The 22,461-nt window shown below is 40.7% G+C and overlaps 2 protein-coding genes across 2 annotated transcripts; both read right to left on the reverse strand.

The window, feature by feature from the left end:
- Positions 1-2,480: 2,480 nt before the first annotated feature.
- Positions 2,481-18,277, reverse strand: LOC100518798 (olfactory receptor 52B4-like). Its single transcript, XM_084975100.1, has 2 exons — positions 18,158-18,277; positions 2,481-3,672 (listed from the first exon to the last, which is right to left on the reverse strand). The coding sequence occupies exon 2, from the start codon at positions 3,556-3,558 to the stop codon at positions 2,608-2,610; it is 951 nt and encodes a 316-aa protein (XP_084831226.1). The 5' UTR covers positions 3,559-3,672; positions 18,158-18,277; the 3' UTR covers positions 2,481-2,607.
- On the reverse strand, positions 10,993-18,277 carry LOC146399689 (olfactory receptor 52B4-like). Its single transcript, XM_084975110.1, has 2 exons — positions 18,158-18,277; positions 10,993-14,509 (listed from the first exon to the last, which is right to left on the reverse strand). The coding sequence occupies exon 2, from the start codon at positions 14,468-14,470 to the stop codon at positions 13,526-13,528; it is 945 nt and encodes a 314-aa protein (XP_084831236.1). The 5' UTR covers positions 14,471-14,509; positions 18,158-18,277; the 3' UTR covers positions 10,993-13,525.
- Positions 18,278-22,461: the final 4,184 nt, after the last annotated feature.

The raw sequence follows: 22,461 nt of genomic DNA on the forward strand, positions 1-22,461 counted from the left end.
TTTACTCCCAGTAGAGGCTGATGGCAAGGGCCAAACTTCCGTTCACAATTACCACAATCAAGCTAATTAATTCATCACCCCACACGTACTGTTTTTGTGTGTATAATGAGCACATTTAAGATCAACTCTTAGCAAATTGCAAGTATACAATATCATATTTTAAACTATAGTCCCCACGCTCTACTTTAGATCTCCAAACTAAAAGTGTGTTTGGAGATGTAGTGTAGAGATAACATCTCCCTGTTTCCCCTACTTCCATGCCCACTCTCTATTTCTATGAGTTCCAATTTTTTGGATTCTACATATAAGAGAAATCCCAGAGTATTTGTTTTTCTGTGCCTGGCTCATTTCACTTAGGATAATGTAAGGTTTATTCATGTTGTCACAAAAGGCAGGACTTCCTTCTTGTATGATTGAAAATACTCCATTGTATATTTTTTTTTTCTGCCAGCTTTATTAAGATGTAACATTTTCTAAGTTTAAGGCATATAATGTAATGATTATATATATATATTACATATATATACTGCAAAAATGATTACCGCAATAAGATTAGTTAACTCTATCACCTCACATAGTTACATTTGTGCCAGTTTGTGGTGAAAACTTTTAATATCTCTTGGAAGTTCCCGTCGTGGTTCAGCAGAAACGAATCTGATGAGCATCCATGAGAACACAGGTTTGATCCCTGCCCTCGCTCAGTGGTGTAAGTTGCAGACACAGCTCAGATCTGGCGTTGCTGTGACTGTGGTGTAGGCTGGCAGCTGTAGCGCTGATTCGACCCCTAGCCTGGGAACTTCCACCTGCCTCAGGTATAGCCCTAAAAAGTAAAAAAAAAAAAAAAAAAATCTACTTTCTTAGTAACTTTCAAATACACAGTAAAGTATTAACTATAGTCGCCATGCTGTTTATTACCTTCTCATAACATATTCATCTTACAGCTGAAAGTTTGCACGCTGACCCCCCCCAACCCGTTGCCCCACCCCCTGCCCCTCACCTTTGACAACCACCAATCTCACTCTTTCTATGAGTCCGGTTTTTCAGATTCCATATATAAATGAGATCAGGTGTTTGTCTTTAACTTATCTCAGTGTAATATCTTCAAGGTTATGTTATCCGTGTTATCACAAATGGCAAGATTTCCTGATAGGTAGATGATAGACAGATATAGAATACATTTTACTTTTCCATTCATCTACCAATGGATATTTAGTTTGTTTCCATGTCTCGGCTATTGCAGATAATGCTGCAATGAACATGGGGGTGCAGATATGTATTTGAGATAACCGATTTCATTGTTTTCAAATATATAGCTAGAAGTGGAATTTCTGAATCATTTGGTAGCTCTATTTTTAATTTTTTGAGGAACCTCTATACTGTTTTCTCTAATGGCTCCACAAATTTACATTCCCACCCACGATACACCACTGTTCCCTTTTCTCCATATCTCACCAGAATTTGCTATCTTTTATCTTTTGATAATAGCCATTGTAACAAGTTTGAGATGTTATCTCATTGTGGTTTTGATTCACATTTCCTTGATAATTAGCGATGCTGAGAATTTTTCATGTTCCTATTCATCATTTGTATGTCTTTGAAAAATATCTATTTAGGTTCTTGGCCAATTTTTAAAATGAAATTGTTTGGGCTTTGTTTTTTGTGGGGTTTTTTGTTTTTTGTGTTTTTTTGCTATTGGGTTTTGTTGAGTTTCTTGGGTCTCATGTATTTGGACATTAACCCTTTATCAGGTATTTGAAAATTTTTTCTCCCATTCTATAGGTTGCCTTTTGTTGATTGTTTGCTTTGCTGTGCAGAAGCTTTTTAGTTTGATGTAGTTCCACTTCTTTATTTTGCTTTTATTGCCTATATTTTTGGTGCTGAGACCAATGTCAAGATGCCTTTCTCTATATTTTTCTCTGACTTTTACAGTTTCAGGTGTTACATTTAAGTATTTCACCCACTTGAGGTTAATTTTTGTGTATGACATAAGATAAGGGTCCAGTTTCAATCTTTGGAGTGTGATTATCCAGTTTTCCTAACATCTTTTACTAAGAGACTGTTCTTTCCTCACTGAGAATTCTTGGCACCCTTGGCAAAGATTAATTGACCTTATATGCATCATTTGAGTTAGTAGCATTTCGAACTCAAAAAACAGCTTGTAGTTATAAATATAAACATAGATGTTTCAACCTTATGTATTATTAAGTTAATATATATTTTGCCCAGGTGTTTTCATTTCAGTGTCCTAGCTAAGTGTGTTGTAGGAAATAATTCTCATTGTTTAATAAGATTTAGTTTGGTTTTGATATCCCTATTTTTCTGGAACGCTGTGCGTGTGATAAGAAGATTCTCCAAGGGAATAATTAACTTCCCCCCAAGGTCAAACACATCACTTTTGTCTCAGGACACAAATCTACTTCTGATCCAAAAGCTCATGCTCTTTTCTAAACACTTACCCTTTCTAAGGTAACATGCAATCTTTCTTTCAAAGCCATTGACAAATCACTTTGTTCACAGTCAGTACAACCCTTAATTCATAAGTCTCTACAAAGTAGACCAAAAAATGTGAGACCCTACATCAATAAACATATCACCTGTCTTACAAACTCAGCAGTGTTTCCCCTGTGAAGACAAAGTACTAACCACACACTCTCGAATCTGCCTGGTCTTGATCCCGTAAATGATGGGGTTTAGCATAGGAGGGGCTAACATGCAGACATTTGCGAGCAGAATGTGGGTATGGAGAGGCACATGATGCCCAAACCGCTGGGTAATTATGGTAAAAATGCCAGGCAAGTAGAACATGGAAATGACCCCCAGGTGGGAGCCACAGGTGCCCAGGGCCTTTTGCCGAGCTCCTTGGGAGGGGAGGCGGAAAACTGCACTGAGGATGCACATGTAAGAAACCAGGATGAGCAAGACATCCGTCACTACAGTGGAGAGAAGAACGCACAGGCCATACCAGACATTGACACGAATGTCAGCACAGGCAAATTTGGCAACAGCCATATGCTCACAGTATACATGTGGTAGCACATTGCTGCGGCAGAAAGGCAGTCTCTTCACCAGGAACACATCGGGAAGTATCACAGAAAAGCTCCTCAGGACCACGGCCAGGCCAATCCTTATGATTACTGCATGGCTGAGCACCGTGGTATAGCGCAGGGGGTCACGGATGGCCACGTACCGGTCAAATGCCATGGCCAACAGAATCCCCGATTCGGCGATGAAGGTGGCATGGATGAAGAAGATTTGGGTGACACAGCCATCAAGGGAAATCTCTCCAGCATGGAACCAGAATATGGCCAGGGCTTTGGGCACAGTGGTGGTGGACAGGATGAGGTCAGCCAGAGCCAGCATGCAGAGGAAGAAGTACATGGGTTCATGGAGGCTGCGTTCAGTGATGATGAGGAAGACAAGGAGGCAATTCCCAAGGACGGCCACAAGGTAGGAAATAAAGAAGGGGAGAGAGATCCATGAGTGCTGGTCTTCCAGGCCAGGGATCCCCAACAGAATGAAGAGTGAGTGGCTGGTACCAGTGTGGTTGGGAGTTGCCATGCCCAAGGTGAGTCATTTGGATGCTGGAGGATAGGATATCGCAGTCACCTCTTCTCTCGTCCCCAAAAGGTGGATGGGGTTGGAGTCGGGGAAGCAGGAACAGATCATTTCTCGCTGGATGAGAAATGGGAAGGGTCTGGGTCAGGAATCAGGAAACAGGTAAAAACTCCTTGCCATTCTCTTCACTAGCTACATGATCTCAGTAAAATGACTCCCCTGCTCTGGGCCTCTCTTTTATCACCTTAAAACTAAAGTTGGGGAGAAGTTGGATTAGATATCTGAAAGAGTTGTTCCAGCCCTAGAATGTCATAGACCTTAGCATCAGGTGGCTATAAACAGTTAAGCACTGTGAATAACGTTGCAGTTTCCGCCTTGACCATCAGGATGTGATGTGCACCTCAAAAGGAAAATGGTAACTGCGTTAACTATCAATTTAACAAGCCTCAGGAGCACCAACCATGGCTCCTGGAGGACCTACTTGGGGCAGACAGACAATTAAACTATCTATACAGTGTGCGGGGTGTGGAAGGAGAGTGAAACACAGGGAGCGTGGGAAACATGGAGCGCTTCCACAGGTTCAGAAAAGGTTTTCTAAAGGTACCCCCCTGAGTTGACTCTTGAAAAATAGGTAAGAGTTTTGCCAAGTCAAGTCATGTGAAGATGGATGCACATGACCAAAATCACTGAGATGAAAGGACATGGAGTTTGGAGGAAAATTATAACGATTCAGGGTTTCCATAGCATAGAGGATGTGGTATGAAGTGGTAGGAAATGATATCAGGCAGTGAAGTAGGGGCCAGATCACTGAGGGCGCTGGGTACCGGTCTAAAGAGTTTAGAATTTATGTTGAAGCAGTAAAAGCCACTCAAGGGTTTGTGGTGAGAGAATGGCATGGGGCTGTGAGCGTTTTAGGGTGCTCTCTCCAGGGCAGTACCATGTAAGAAGCATGGGGGAGGGAGGTGGGAGAACAGAAACAAGAGACCAGTGAGCAGCAGCTCTGTGCTAGGGGCTCCATGTGCATTGTCTCAACCACATGCGAGATATCTGTAGTCATTTCCCCCAGCTGACTGATGGGGAGCAACCAGAGCGCGTCATCCCCCGTCCAAGACCACCTGGCTAGTGCATGGTGGAGCTGGAGTTTAGCTACCGCACCATCCTTGGAATCACATCATGTCACCTTGCACCACGTTGGTCCCCTTCATCAGCAACTGTGAGGCGCTGACTCCTGGCCAAGGAGAAAAACAATCATAACCTCCCTCACTCTGCCACCAACGAATTGATAGTTGATACGTCTTTCCCCTCTTGTTGCCATTCAAGCCTTAGCCCTCCATCTGTGCCCTGGACTCCGGCCTTCTCTTCAAGTACCTCTCCCCGTTAATCCATCACCCTGGTAAGTTCACACCCTCCCTCTCTGCTGGCTTCTTCTCCTTAATGTGTCTATCCCCCCATTTACCTCGGTTTTACAAAAGGAGGGATGTGCCTTCTCTTTGCCCATTCTCTTACCACCCTCCTCATCTTTACCCAGTGCCACCTGACTATTAACCCTGGAACACCGCTAAAGCCTCCTTTTCTAAAGTAACCGCTCATGTCATGGCTGCTGAATCTTAAATTACATTTCATTTGGTATTAGGAATCTCCAATTTCTATTATTAATACGTCTTTATTTGATGATATCACCCACTACATACCTCCTGCGTGTTTGATATATTTACGGTTTTTAATCATTGCATGAAACCCCCGAAACTGAAGGTCTCACTGGTTCGTGCATGAAGAAACTGACTGTCAGATAAGTCACTGCCCAAAGTCAAAACTGATATTTGAATCCAAGATTATCAGGGTCCGAGGTTCCATGAGCTTTAGAAACGCCCACTTTGTTTTGTTGATTACCTAACCACCCTTCTTTGGCTTCCTCTCCACTCCCTTCTATTTCTCTTATTTCTGCCAGAATGCCAAAGACACGTAAGACAATGTAATATAGGCAAAATCACACGGGCTGTAGACCTGAGTTCAATTCCAGCTCCGCCTGCTGCAAATCCACATACATTCAAACACACCCAAACCGCCATTCGTGTCACACACATTCACTGATACGGGCACAACTCGCATATTCGCTCACACAAATTTTGATGAAGATTTACACGCTAACGCACGTTCCCTATTCACACATACAGCCCTTCTCTATGAACACGCACACACACATACTTTGAAATTTTCCTTCCTGTGTATACCCATCCTCATGCACACAAGGCATTCCCTAGCCAACCTCACGCTCACGGAGATGAGCTGGGACCTCTAAGTGATCAGCTTGCCTGTCTCCACTCAGCGTGCTGACTCTCCTCTCATGAAACCCGTTTTCTCAGGAAGTGGAGCTTCCAGAGGTGATGCAGCTCTTCGCCCTGCCTCCAGCCTGAAGGTCCTCTTACCTTTGCCAGGAGAAAGAACTCTCACTGGGAATGCAGTTTCCAAGACAAGCCCCTTGCTTCACCAGTTCCACCCTGGAATTGCCCAAACATGAGCCAGAGATATAAACTATCCATGCTGGGTGGCCCTTGATACCAGCCGTCATCGAACTGCCGCCTATGGGCCAAATGCCTGCCCAGCACCTGCTTTTGTAAATCAAATTTTATTGGAACACAACCATGGCCAGTTGTCACGTATTGTCCATGACTGCTTTTACAGGAAAGACTGCATGGTTGCAACAGAGACCATGTGCAAGACTTAAAATATGTGCTCTCGCCCTTTACAAAACAAACAAACAAACAAACAAACAAAAAACCGCAAACATTGTTTGCAATCCCTGCTCGAGAATAATCTTATCGTAAGACTTATGACTTACAAAACCCAGAGAAAGAAGGGCAACTTTCCCAGGGTCACAGAGGAAGTGAGCTAAGATTTCTTGCCTCTCATTCCACTATTTCCAGCATGCCACAAAACTTCTGCAGAAAAATCTGGCATGTCCCCACTGCCTCTGCTCTCAGAGGATCGGAGAATTCCAAACACAGCCTCTACTGGGGAACCAAATGATGAAAGCCATCCAGCATCATTTCTCCCATCTTTCATCGATAAACTCAGCATTTCCCTCATCATTTATTCCCACACTCAGTTATTCTGCCCCCACCCCCTCCCCACTCCATTTCCTGCGCATGGGCAGAAGGACCCACAGAAGCACCAGGCTACCCTGGTCGCACCAACCTACATCTCTCCTCACTCCAAACCGTCTGTCACAGCCATCGGGAACCACAGACTGGAGCCGTGCCCCTGCCTGGATGGCAGGCTCTTCCCACAACCTGCAGACTGTGTGCAGTGGCCAGACGACCAAGCCAGAGGAAGAACGGCAAGGCAAATTAATATTTCTCTGAGCCTCTTTGGGGACCATGGGCTTTGCCATGTGACTTTCTTCTCCCCTGGGATGTCCTCTACTTCCACTGACCTAACTGGAAAGCCCTTAACCCTTTCTCATCTGAGGGCCGGAAGCCTCCTGTGAAAACTATGCCGGAGAGGTTATGTGCGCTTAGGAGAGAAAAGGGGGCAGGAGAGAGACGTTTTAGAATGAGCAGTCGGCAAAGGATGAGAATGCAGTTAGGTCTTGATCAAGTCCCCAGAACTTATTCAAGTGCATCCTCTGCAACCCTGACGACCAGAAGGCACAGAAATTTAGGAGCAGGGATACTACAGACTCTCTTTGACCTTCATTTATTCATTCACCACCCATTCAAGCCAACACGTATGAGAAGCTACCTATATTAATGGCACCATAATAAAATATTGAAAAAAATCAAATCCACTTAAAATTTATTTATATTGTTTTGTATGTAGAACTGATGCTTTGATTCTTTCATGAAGGGATATTCTTTATTTTTTTAATTTTTAAAAATTTTTTCTTTTGCTTTTTTAAGGCCACACCCATGGCATATGAAGGTTCCCAGGCTAAGGGTCCAATCAGAGCTGTAGCCGCCGGCCTGCACCACAGCTACAGCAAGGTCAGATCTGAGTCACGTCTGCGACCTACACCACAGCTCACAGCAATGCTGGAGCCTTAACCCACTAAGCGAGGCCAGGGATCAAACCTGCTACCTCATAGATCCTAGTCAGATTTGTTTCTGCTGCGCCACGACGGGAATGCCTCTTTTTATTTTTTTATTTAAATAGAATTGATGTGCAATACTATATAAGTTTTAGGTGTACAATATAGTAATTCACATTTTTAAAAGGTTATACTCCACTTATAGTTATTTTAAGATATTGCTATATTCCCTTTGTTGTGCGATAGATCCTTGTGGCTTATACCTGGTAATTTGTGCCTCTTAATGCCCTACACTGCCTCTCTTTTTCCTGTTCCCACTGGATACCACCAGTTTGTTCTCTAGATCTGTGAGCCTGTTTCTTTTTTTTATATTCACTAATTTGTTGTACTTTTTAGATTCCCCCTATAAGTGATAGCATACAGTATTTGTCTTTCTCTGTCTGACTTATTTAACTTGGCGTAACACCCTCAGAGTCCATCCATGTTGTTGCAAATGAAAAGTTTTCATTCTTTTTACAGCTGAGTAGTATTCCATTGCAAATATGTACCACATCTTCTTGATCCATTCATCTGTTTATGGACACTTAAGTTGTTTCTATATCTTGGCAATTGTAAATAATGCTGCTGGGAAAAATACATGGGGCGCATGTATTTTTTGAACTAGTGATTTTGTTTTTTTCAGCTGTATATCCAGGAGAGGATTTCTGGGTGATATGGTAGCTCTATTTTTAGTATTTTGAGAAACCTCCATACTTTTTTCCACAGTGGTTGCACTAATTTATACATTCCCACCAGTGATTCTCTTTTTTCAAGGGATTTTCAATGGGTTATTTTCATTGATAACTCTAAGTTTTTTCTCTTCTCTGTTTACGGATTTGTGTGTGTGTGTGTGTGTGTGTGTCTTTTTCAAAGACAAATACTGTGTGTCTTTTTCATGGCATATGGAAGTTCTCAGGCTCGGGGTCAAATCAGAGCTGCAGCTGCCAGCCTACTCCGCAGCCACAGCCACACCAGATCTGAGCCACATCCATAACCTACACTCATGGTGTTGGTCATGGCAACACCAGATCCTTTAACCCACTGAGCAAGGCCAGGAATCAAACCCACATCCTCACGGACATGAGTCAGATTCTTAACCTGCTGAGTCACAACAGGAACTCCTATTTATGGATTTTTCTACTGTTGAGATCATATTATCCTCATGCCATGCTCTTTAATTTCATAATATAAAAATTTTCAATGACCACAAATGTTCTGTCAACCTTTATTTTCTACTCCTTTATTACAGGTGCATTTATCTCCAGTAGGACACAGTGCCACACACACAGTTAGTACAGGCAAACCTCAGAGATGTTACAGGTTCAGATCCAGGCTGCCACGATAATATCGATGTCACAATAAAGTGAGTTATACAACTTTTTTGTTTCCCCATGTATATAGAAGTTATATTTACACTATACTGTAGTCTACTAAGTGTGCAAGAGCAAAATATCTTTAAAAATAATGTACACACCTTAATTTAAGAACATGTTATGGCTAAAAAATGTTAACCACCCTCTGAGCCTTCAATGAGTCCTAATCTTTTTGATGGTAGGCAGTCTTGCTTCTTCGTTGATGGATGGCTGCTGACTGCTCAGGATGGTGGCTGCTGAAGGTCGGGGGCGGGGGCAGCCGTGAAAATTTCTTAAAAAAACAAACAAACATGAAGTTTGCCACACTGGTTGACTCTTCTTCTCATGAATGATTTCTCTGTATCCTGCAATGCCGTTTAATAGCACTTGACTCACAGTAGAACTTTTTTCAAAATTGAAGTCAATCATCCCCAACCCTGCCATGGCTTTATCAGCTAAGTTTAGGTAATATTCTAAATCCTTTGTTGTCATTTCAGTAATCGCCACAGCATCTTCACCAGGAGGTAATTCCTTCTCCAGAAACCACTTTCTTTGCTCGTCTACAAGGAGCAACTCCTCATCTGTTAAATTTGGAGCATGAGATCGCAGCAACTCACTCACATCTCCAGGCTTCACTTCTAATTCTGATTCTCTTGCCATTTCCCCCACATCTGGAGTTACTTCCTTCACTGAAGTCTCGAACCCCTCAAAGTATCCACGAAGATTGGAATCGACGTCTTCCAAAGTCCTGATAATATTGATACTTTAACCTCTTCTCATAAATCATGAACATTTTTTTTTCCCCTCTTTTGTCTTTTTTAAGGCAGCACCCGCAGCATATGGAGGTTCCCAGGCTAGGTGTCAAATTGGAGCTGTAGCCACCAGCCTTTGCCAGAGCCACAGCAACACCCGATCCGAGCCGCGTCTGCAACCTACGCCACAGCTCATGGCAACACCAGATCCTTAACCCACTGAGCAAGGCCAGGGATGGAACCCACCACCTCATGGTTCCTAGTCAGATTCATTTCCACTACGCCACCACGGGAACTTCTAGAACTTTTTAAAAAAGTATCTAAACATCATCAGAAATATAACTAGACTATATTCATTAGTTAAAATTCAAAAGTTATCAGATGTTATAGAAACAAACAAAGCCCAGTTTTATGTGATTTAAAGGACATCACTCTATACTATCTAGGCATAAAATGGCTGGAAGTAAAGGATATAAGCGCTGGGAACTATGTCTGGCCACTTGTGATGGAGCCTGAGAATGTGAGGAAAAAGAATGTACACATGTATGTGTGAGTGGGTCACCCTGCTGTGCAGTAGAGAATTGGCAGACGCTGTAAATCAGCTATAATGGAAAAAATAAAAATCATTACAAAATATAAAAAAATAAAGTGGTGTAGTAAGAAAGCACTAACAATAGAAAACATATGCAGCTCTATTTATATTCAACTCAACAGTATAGTTATTTCAAAACTGTCATTTTTAGAAGATCAGAACAAAAATTACAAGAATGACAAGACACCGGAAGATAATGTCTGTGAGAAAATAACTCTTCCCAATAATTGTTGACTATTTTTAATTACTATTTATATAGATGGTTAGAGCAGTGCAAATAAGATTCGTCTTCCTATTCCTTACCTCATATGGTATATTAGGAATTTTCCACCACTCTTATTGCGTGACAAACGTAGTATATACATATAATGTTATATACATACATATAACATTTAAAAAGTTGATTACGTCACATGTACAGAAAGATGTAATCATGCGAAAACTGAAAAACATACTAAAATTTAACAAGTATGCCTGTTTTCTGATTATTGGTCACTGAGTTTTGTTTCTTTTATTTTGCTTAGTTTTATTTATTTACATATGTGCTTAAAAATTAAATATGAAAGTACATACCATAAAAAACTAGAAGAAAAATCTAAGCATAATAATAAAATCTTAGATTGAAGAAAATAGTCTAAGATGACAATGAAACTCACAAAGGAAAAGGATGATCGATTTTTTTTTTTTTTTTTTTTTTTTGTCTTTTGCCATTTGTTGGGCCGCTCCTGCGGCATATGGAGGTTCCCAGGCTAGGGGTCAAATTGGAGCTGTTGACACCAGCCTATGCCAGAGCCACAGCAACACGGGATCCGAGCCGCGTCTGCGACCTACACCACAGCTCACGGCAACGCCGGATCCTTAACCCACTGAGCAAGGGCAGGGACCGAACCTGCAACCCCATGGTTCCTAGTCGGATTCGTTAACCACTGCGCCACGATGGGAACTCCAGGATGATGGATTTTTAAACATTTTATTTATTTATCTTTTTACGTGAAACAATAGCCAACCACACCAATCAAAGAAAATTGAAGCAATTAAAATTTAAACAACCTGAGAAAATACTTTAAATAAATATTAATACCTTGGGGAAGTTATAGCTCTGAGCTTCAAACTATATGTCTGCAAAATAGAGGAAGAGAAACAATAACAAGCCTGATGTGATGATTAAATAAGGTGTAAAATGAGCTTTGCACAGAGTCAATAAATTGTTGTTACTATTAATCCACAAAGAAATGCAATATGCAATAATCACAATATAAACTTTTCAATGTGTCTATTAACTAAATAAATTCAAATTAAAGGAAAATGAAAAATTATTTTATCTTATCACATGGCAAATTTTAAAAAATAGGACTACTTGGGAGTGTCCATTATGGTGCAGCAGAAATGAATCTGACTGGTATCCATGAGGATGTGGGTTTGATCCCTGGCTTCACTCAGTGGGTCGGGGATCCAGAGTTGTCACGAGCTGTGGTATAGGTCACAGACATGGCTTGGATCCCAAGTTGCTGTGGCTGTGCCATAAGCCAGTAGCTATGGCTCAGATTTGACCCCTAACCCAGGAACTTCCATATGCCACAGGTGTAGCCCTAGAAAGCAAAAAAATAAATAAATAAATAAAATAAAAAATAAAAAAAATAAAAAAAATAGGACTACTTACTAAATGCTAATAAGTGCGCAATAAACTTTGGCACTTACATGTATTTCTGACAAGAGTGAAAATTTATAATAAGTTCTCTAGATGCAATGCCAGATGAGCCTAACACATTCATGGTTCTGACCTAGCAATTTTGCTTAAGGCTAAAGTCATGCAAAGCTTAATTCACACATATTAGACAAATCTTATGTATGAAAGTGTCTCTAGCACAGTGTTTTTGCTGTTTGTTTTTGGCCATGCCAGCAGCATGCAGATATTCCCCGACCAGGGAGCAAACCCCAGCCACAGCAGTGACAACACCGAATCTTTAACCTGCTGCACCACCAGGGAACTCCTCTAGCACAGTGTTTATATTGCAAATGATTTTTTAAAAAATAAACATTTTTTAAAAAGGATGAACACTGTCTCAACTAGTGTAAAAAATGACTTTAAAGCATGCTTTTTTAAAATAAGGAAAAAATATACAATATAGCTATTAAAATATTATAGATATCTGATGTTTTATCATGTAAAAATAGCTATGACATGGGTCTATGTGATAACATTGGGTTACAAAATCATGGATAAGTTGGGAATATGTATGTATAGTTACAGTTGTTACAGTTAGAATTATATAGAAAAGCTGGATGATTATACACGAAAATGATAACAGTAAATTTCTCTGGGTGGCAGAATCATGTGCAATTTTAACTTTGATCTTATTACTTTTCTATAAAATATTTACATAAAAGTAAGTAAATGTTTTCAAAAGAAGTATCAACAATATGGTATCATCTTGTAAAGAAAATAGTGCCTCCACTTGAGATGAGGTAGTTGTAAAGACCTCACAGTGCAGGTGGCACCAAGCCGAGCCTTGAAAGACAGAAGAGCCTTCATTAAAAGGTCAAGGGAAGGAAGGTCAGTGCAGACAGAAGGATCATTTCGGGAAAAGGTACCAAGACACTTAAAAACGCGACTGAACATGGAGAAATTAGAGATACACAGTTCCTTGAGACTGAAGTGTAGATTGCATGAAAGTGATGCGGAAATTGCTGCTGGAAGAAAGTCTGCATTTATTCTGTACCCTTTTGAGGGGAATGATCTTTGAGAAAAAACTCCCCAAAAGTCACAAGTTAGGAGTAGGGTACCACTTAATACTCATCATACTTGGAAAAAGCATTAAAGGAATGAAGGTCTTGAGGTGTGGTGAGATGTCTTGGGGCTTAACGTAGCTCAAGACAGAACACCTAGTATTTATCTAAGTGTGACTTAATATTACATTCGACTGTTCTCAAAGTTGAATTGAATATTACTGAGTTAGACACAACTACCAGAGAGCAACCTGTTCACTCTGCAAAGAATAAGCTATGACTATCTCTATGGACCCACAGGCACTGCTTTCAGATGGATTAGAGAGGCAAGTCTCATAGGCTCAGGTAGAGTCCCAGAGCTCATAACTAAATGAGCCATTTTCCCTAGTGACTCAGTTCCAGTTCTCTTGTGCACTGCCACCAAAGCACATCTCATGGAGGATCAAAATTTCTAAGAAACCAGTCCCTGCCATCCCCCTAATCATTTCTGCTTTTTAAACAACATGTAAACTACTTGGTCTCGTATCTGTTTCGTCTTGACCCCATAAATGATGGGATTCAGCATAGGTGGAGCAAGCATGCTGACGTTGGCCAGCAGGATATGGACGTGTAGTGGGATGTGGCGTCCAAAGCGCTGAGTGAGGACCGAGAAGATCCCAGGCCCATAAAAAAGGATGATGACGCAGACGTGGGAGACACACGTGTTGAGAGTTTTGTGGCGGGCTTCTTGGGAAGGGATGTGGAAGACAGCACGGAGAATCAGACCATAGGAAGCAAAAATGAGGATAATATCCAGGATCACGGTTGACATCAAGACAAAAAATCCGTACCAGATGTTCACTCGAATGTCATCACAGGCGAACTTGGCCAAGCCGATGTGTTCACAGAATGTATGTGGGAGGACGTTACTTCTGCAAAAAGTCAGCCTCTTCAGAAGAAATATCATGGGGAAGATCGTGCAATGTGCTCTCAAGAAAACAGCCACACCAATTTTCCCTATCAGAGAGTGGGTGAGTATCATAGTGTACCTCAGCGGGTAACATATTGCAACATAGCGGTCAAATGCCATAACCAGCAAGACGCCGGACTCAGAAATAAAGGAAGAGTGCTGGAAGTAGAGCTGGGCAATGCAGCCATTAAGGGAGATTTCCCTGCTCTTGCACCAGAAAATGGCCAATGCCTTGGGTTCTGTGGTTGTGGCAAAGACCATGTCCACGGCAGCCAGCATACAGAGGAAGAGATACATCGGTTCACGGAGACTGCTCTTGATGAGGATGATGGCGATGAGCAGACCATTTCCAAGGAGGGCAGAGACGTAGGAGATGAAGAAGGGGATGGAAATCCACGTGTGCAGGTCTTCTCGGCCTGGAATGCCCAGCAGGTAGAAGGCCACGTGGCTAGCACCAGTGTGGTTGAAGCTAGACATCCCTGAGGCAGGCTAGCGTGGGCTTACCTTTAACTTCCCCTAATAGACACAGAGAAATATGGGTTATGTAAATGTTTGCCTTGGGCTGTCTGATAAAATATATCAGACTAAATGTCAGCATTTACCACTATTTCCTCTTCATAGCCTGCTAAATGTCAGTAAAATAACAAAGACATCATAAGCATAAACAAACAGAAGAAAAGGTGAGAGCAGAAAAGCGGCAACATTTTTTTTTTTTTTGGCCATGCCCAAAGCATATAGAAGTTCCTGGGCCAGCGATCAAATCCAAGCCACAGCTGCTACACATGCCACATCTATAGCAACTCAGATCCTTAACCCACTGAACCAGGCCAGGGATCAAACCTGCACCTCAGCAGCACCCAGCGCCACAGAAGAGACAATGCCCGATCTTTAGCCTGCTGCACCCCAGTGGGAACTCCTTGAAGTGGCAACATTTTGAAAGCAGATAGATGACTACTGACTAAGCAGATGGGATAAAACTAATAATTTCTAGATGAAAACAAGAATCAAGACAGTTTTCACTGCAGAATCCAGTCTCAATAACTAGAGGTTATCAGGTAATTTGCTAAGCAGGGATAAGAATGGATTTTTTGAAAGCGTTATTGATTGAAAATCTGTATAAAGAAGAGTGAGGCTCCTAGATCCTCCTTCCCAACCTGTTTATCCAGGCACCACTTTCCTCACCCAACAGGATTACTGGAGCTTTAGTCTCTAGTGAAGTTAAGCTGGAGAGTCTGGGCAGAGCTGGGGCAGGGATATGGGGCTAAAAGCAGGGATAAAATGAAAGGTTACCTCCTGCACAAGCTGAAGCCCCAGTGAACTTCTCCCATTTATTACATCTAGTAGGGCTAGATTACACAACCCTAGATGCGGATCTTTCAATTCACTTCAATATAAGACCAAGGCACTAAAAAGTGATTAGAAGTCCCATGTGTAGGCATGGGATTTGTTCAGGGAGAAACTTCCTGTCAGATTACTCCAATCCAGAATTTTAAACCAAAATACGTAAACAATTTGTAAGAGCAGAAAAAGTTATTTAATATCTTCAAAGATTTACCTCCCATTAACTTTGCACAGAAAGCTACTGGAAGACAAGAATCAATCAATCAATCAATCAATAAGGGAATGAACCAAAAACGGAGAAACATGGGCTCCAACAAAGGAGTTAAGACAAAGTGATACAGGGCAGGAGAGGGTATGGGCTGTGAAGGAGGAAGGGAATTCCTTGAAGAATGGTGAAGTTTGACAGCAGAGGAAAGTCCTGGAGCATCATGAGTCTAGACTGGATCAGGGGACCGAGGACACCTAAAGGTCAGTTTCAAAGGAAAAGTTGTTTTACATGCTGTTTACGTTTCCAGCAGAAGAAAAGGCACGTGAAAACAAAGCCAGTAATCAAGACAATCATTTACTCCAAGGAAGAAAACGAGTGTGCACAGGAAATGTGATCAGGTGTCACCACACGTGTCCACGTAAATATGCATCGTAAAAATGATGGTGTACCTCCATCAATAAAGTCTGCATGGGTCTGAAGGTACGTGTGTGCCTTTGAGGTGGGGGACTTCCTGATGAAGGAAAGCGAAATACTCATCTTCCATATAAGAAAGTCAGTGGATGATGTGTAGAAATGATGTAAGATATAAATCAAGAAATAATGACATAAGCATGCTGTCTATCTAAATGGAGGTAAATACTAAAAAAACCCCAAAACGGCCAAGTATTAAAGTGGTTGTTTCTGAGGAGCAAGAATTAGAAGTGGCATGGGGCAGGGAATCTATTTTTAATGTAAGCCTTATAAGAATTTTGATGGTTTTAACACATATATATACACACACATACATATATATGTATATATACATATACACATTTTTTATATATATATATATAAAATATTCACTCTTAGGTGGAGAGGTTAGGGGGAAAAGAAGCAAAGTCCTTTCGATTCTAGAAGGAATACAAGACATTTAGTGGCCAGAGGGCTCGTGGGTCCCCTGAAGCAGCCAGCACCATTATGAGTAAAAGGCGCAATGCTGACCCTCTTCCTTCCTCTCTCTGTCCGTGTGTTGAACTTGACATCCCCACCGCCATTATCAGGAGGAGAACTTGGTGCAGCGCTCGGGAAGTGACAAGTTTACAGGGATCCATGATGCCCGGAGGTACCCAGATAAACAACAGCCAGCATCTCCACATTAATCCGTCTGACTCAGAACTCAGCACAGAGTGAGTACATGTACACACACCTGTCTCCTGCCCTGGGTTCTATTTTCCTCAGCTCTACAGTTTATTTCTGGAGTAGGAAAATCCACTCCTAATTGTATGCCTGTTCATTACTACTCTCTAAGTAATGGTAAAACTGTACTGAAAATAATCCATAGGAAAGAAGTGCCAGGGGAGGCTCATGAGAAGAAGGTGCCTGCTGAGGACAACGACCACTAGGTCAATCTGCGGCCACACAACCACTTTGAATACATATACTTCCCTGAGGAAAGGCATCCCCCTGGAGAAGATGGAAGAAATAAAACTAGGTAGGATAGTGCCATTGAGGTTTGATGGCCAACTGTTCATACAATGTTGATGAAAAACTAGCAGGAAAGAGGAAGGACTATGAAGCAAAATAAGAGCCAGCAGAGGGCTAGCTTACAGATGATTACATTCCTTGGATACTTTTAGGAGAGGGCAAAGAAGATTTTTCTACTGTGAAGCATAAAACAGAGGCTAAGGGACTCAAAAATTGGGGTCTGGTCTGTAGGTGAAGTCGTGTGATAGAGTGGTTGATAGTCTAGCCAAGGGTCACTCTATGGTCATTTCTCAAATGCTTCATGAAGACTTCAGCATCCTTGACGCAGATACCTTCAGCATTCTGGACAATTCACCTCCATCTCCCTGTCTTATGCTGCTGAGAGAACTACTTACCCAGTTCACTTCTTATGATCTGCCTTATATGTCAGGAACCTGTTTTCAGATACATTGTCGTATAAATCACTCCTTTCCCTCTGTATTCACAAGGAGTCTAATCATCAGAAGACACATCTGATTACCTGTCAAGGCCCCTCCAATTAATTGTGAATTTTATGAATTTTATGTGAATTTCTTTGTGTACCTCCACAGCGAGCCACAGTATAAGCCCTCAAAATATTTCATGAAAACAACCAAATGGCAAATATTGGATGCGTGCAATGCAGGATCGGGGCAAGGAAATTATGAATAAGCCTCTTTGAATGCTTTAGATATTTGCATCAGTCAGGACCAGTGCCAATAGTGAACCTCAGCACATCCTCCTCCTACCTTCCAGGCAACACGTCCCACTCTACTCGGACAGCCCTTATTTGTGAGTCTAGTATAATTCTGGTAAACCAGCTCACTATATATATATAAATAAACCCCAATTTGAAACATTTTTCAGTTTCCATGATGTATGTTCTCCTACCATGATCAGTTTTATTTAGCAAAAAAAAAAAAAAACCTCACTCAATATTGACTTTAAAAGAAATGCACATGATTGATTTTGCTGGCCAGTGAATGTCACTCCAGCATGTAACTGCTCCAGTTTCTCAGTCTACTTCACTCTAGACAATATTCCTAATATTTTTAACCACCTACCTAAGATTCAATACATTTAAGTGTTCTCCAACCTTAAATTACACCCCCCAGCAACAAAGCATTACTCACCTGCTTGAAATGGAGTGCTCATGAGATAGAAGAGACATCGTCACAATAGGAATCTCAGAGTGGTGGCCACCAAGAGCTGAGATTTTATGTATTTGCTTGAAGATCTCAAGGGCAGCAATTACCCCAGGGAGCCCAGACTTAGAGATGTCTTTTGAGAGGGCGCACCCACAGCATATGGAAATTCCCAGGCTAGGGGTAAAATTGGAGCTGCAGCTGTCAGCCTCAAAATGGATTAAAGATCAAAATATAAGACCACATACTATAAAACTCTTAGAGGAAAACAAGGCTGAACACACTCTGACATAAACCATGGCAATATCTTCTCAGATCCACCTCCTAGAGTAATGAACATCAAACCAAAAATAAACAAATGAGACCTAATTAAACTTAAAAGTTTTCACACATCAAAGGAAACCATAAACAAAACAAAAAGATGACCCACAGAATGGGACAAAATATTTGTGAATGAAGCGACTGGCAAGGGATTAATCTCCAAAATATACAAACACCTCCTGTAGCTCAATATCAAAAAAACAAACAACCCATCAAAAAAATGAGCAGACATTTCTAAACAGACATTTCTCCAAAGAAGACATACGGATGACCAAAAAACATGTCAAAAGATGCTCAACATCATTAATATTAGAGAAATGCAAATAAAAATGATGATGAGGTACCACCTTACACCAGCCAGAATAGCCATCATCAAAAAGTCTACAAATAATAAAAGCTGGAGAGGGTATGGAGAAAAGGGAACCCTCTTACACTGTTGAATGTAAATTGGTGAAATCACTATGGAAAACAGTATGGAGATTCCTCAAAAAACTAATGATCCATCAATCCCACTCCTGGGCATCAACCTAGAGAAAACCATAATTCAAAAAGATACATGTACCCCAGTGTTCACTGCAGCACTATATATAATAGCCATGTTATGGAAGCCAATCTAAATGTCCATCAACAGAGGGATGAATAAAGATGTGGTACATTGGAACAGTGGAATATTATACAATGGAACATTACTCAGCCATAAAAAGAATGAAATAATGGCATTTGCAGCAACATGGATTGACCTAGAAATTACCATGCTAAGTGAAGTTAGACGGTGATAGACAAACATCATATAATATCACTTACATGTGAATCTTAAAAAAGGATACAAATGAACTTACTTGCAGAACAGAAACAGACTCACAGACTTTGAAAAGCTTACAGTTACCAAAGGGGACAGGTGGTGGGGGAGGGCTGGACTAGGGCTTTGGGATTGGCACATGCACACTGAGGCATATGGAAAGGTTGGTCAATGGGGACCTTCTGTATAGCACGGAGAATGCTACCCAATATTCTGTGATAATCTATGTGGGGAAAGAATCTGAAAGAGGATAGATAGATGCATAACTGAGCCACTTTGTTGTACAGCAGAAACCATCACAACATTGTAAATCAATTATACTTCAATAACACTTTTTTCAAAAAAGAGTAGAGTCCTAGAAACACTATTGCACATTTTATAGATTTTTTTAATGAATCCTAAGAAATTGCGCTCAGAAAGGATACATAGTCTATCTCTTTGCACAATAATGGTGTTGAGTATTTTCATTTTTAGAAACTTTAGCCCTTCAAAAGGATAAAATAATATTGCATTTCAATTCTACTTATTTTTTATTGCAATTGAGGCTAAACATTAGATAGTTATATTTTATCTTATGAAGTAATGATAACTCCATTTGTTGAGTTCTCATGTTACAGCTCCCATGCTAACTGTTTTATGTACATTACTTCACAGTATCTCCACGTTGGCTCCATAAAATAAATATGAAAGATAAGGAATGGAAAGAAAAAAGATGAGGAATGGAAACCTGCTCAGGAAAGTTGTGGGGGAAGGACAAATGCTTTTTTCTATCTATCAAGTCTGTGCTCTTAATCTAGGCAATTCTGGCTGTTCCTGCTCTTGCTTATTTAACTCTGGAAAACTCTTATGTTGCCCTGTCTCTTGTCATTATTTTTAAATTCATAAATAATGATATATGTTTTCATGCTCATACTTAAGTATTTATTTAGTATGTTTGTCCTTTATATTAATATTTTTATAAACTGATACAAATATTAATAGCTATATGTGTGTATTTAAAATTTTTCCATTGGTTAAGAAAACGTCAATTTTGATTTTCTGACCTCTGAATTAGGATTATCTTATTAACATTACAGAGCTCTTATGAAGATTCAGTGTGTTACACTATATGTAAAGTACTCAGTATGGCATCAGGCATATAGTGCCACATATATTTGCTATTACGCCTCTTACTATTAATAATTTTCATTTGTCTTAAGATATCTTTATTTCACATTCAACAACTTTTTTTTTTGTCTTTTTGCCATTTCTAGGGCCACTCCATCGGCATATGGAGGTTCCCAGGCTAGGGGTCGAATCGGAGCTGTAGCCACCAGCCTACGCCAGAACCACAGCAACGCGGGATCCGAGCCGCGTCTGCAACCTACACCACAGCTCACGGCAACGCCGGATCGTTAACCCACTGAGCAAGGGCAGGGACCGAACCCGCAACCTCATGGTTCCTAGTCGAATTCGTTAACCACTGCGCCACGAAGGGAACTCCACGTTCAACAACTTTTAACTCTACTTTTAAGTAATTATAGATTCACAAGAAGTTGCAAAACAAGTACTGTACAGGAAGGTCCTCTTGACCCTTCAACCAGCTTTCCCCTATAGCAACACCTTACATGATTCTACTCCAACACCAAAACCATAAAGTTGACACTGGTACAAACCACAGAACTTACGAGATTTCACAGGCACCACTTGTACATATGTTTGCACCTTTGTGTATAGTTATCTAATTATATGACATTATAGATTCATGAAACCATCATCACAGTTAAGATGCAGAACTGTTCCACTGCCATTTAATGATATCCTCTTGCAGACTCACCAGTGTGCCTCTCTTTCCATACCTAGTCCTCGACCACCTCCATCTCGTCAAGTTCATTATTTCATGAAGGTTGTATCAATGAGATGGTCTAGCACATAACTTCTAGAGACTAGGTTTATTTCACTCAGCATAATTCCCTTATGATCCATCAAATTGTTGTATCAATAGTTTTTTATTGCTGTCAACAACATGAATCTGTATACATGTACATAGTATTTTTAAACATGCATATGTTAAGGAACATTTGGGTGTTTTCCAGTTTGGGCCACTATGGATAAATTTGCTATGAACATCCATGCACAGGTTCTTCAATTCTAAGTTTTCATTCCCCTGGGATAAATGCTCAAGTATCCAGTTCTGGGTTACAGCATAAATTTACATTTAATTTTGTAAGAAACCACCAGACTGCTTTCCTGAGTGGCTCTACCATTTTACATTCCCACCAGCAATGCCAAAGCGATCAATTTCTCTGTGTCCCCACCAACATTTGGTGTCATTATTACTTATTTCAGTCATTCTAATTGGTGTTGGTCATTGTGGTCTTAATTTGCTAATGATGTTATACATTTCCCATGTGCTTGTCATCTGATAGTGGTCTTCAGTGAAATGTCAGCTCATGGATTTTGCCTTTTCTCTAATTGGATTCTTTGGGGGTTTTGACAGTTAACTTTGGGGCTTTCTTTATCTATCATAAACACAAGTGCTTTTTTAGATCTGTGGTTGGCAAATTTTCCCAGTCAGTAGTTTGCCTTTTAATCATCTGAAGAGAGACATTTCATGGTGGAAACGGTTGCAGGTGTTGGGAATGGCGCTGTGGGAAGGAAACTGGTAGTCTCTTACCATTTGCTGCCAGGGAAAAGTATCTTAAGGATTCCCATTTTCACATGGCCAATAAGACTCTTAGGCACCTAGACAAAAGCTGTATTTCAGCAAGATACAGCTTTCATAAACTCTGTTCCTCAAATAGAGTACATTATTTACCCAATCTCTCCTGTCTTTGCCATGCCATCATACTCTGTGCCTTGACAGTATTCTGAGTACTCTTTCTTTCCTTTGATTTGGTGCTGAGCCTATATTCATACTTCAAGGCCAGGTCAATCTTCCCTTCCTTTCTGAAACCTGTTATATACCACCCAATAAAATGTAAACCAATGTAAACATGCTCATTAACTCTTTATTTGAAATTAGCATTTATTTACATTTTGGTATATCCAAAAAATAACACGAATTGGTATATAAATACAGGATTGATAGCAATATAATAAAGCAAGCAGAGACAAAATTTAACAGAAGAATCTAGATGGTTGACATATGGTTGATAATTGTAAAATTCTTTCAAATTTTCTTTATATTTTA

This window comes from Sus scrofa, chromosome 9 (genome assembly GCF_054392235.1).
Source record: "Sus scrofa isolate SSC_HxYL_T2T_F1_AM1 chromosome 9, Sscrofa_HxYL_maternal_Yorkshire_Landrace_v2.0, whole genome shotgun sequence".
Taxonomy (NCBI): domain Eukaryota; kingdom Metazoa; phylum Chordata; class Mammalia; order Artiodactyla; family Suidae; genus Sus; species Sus scrofa.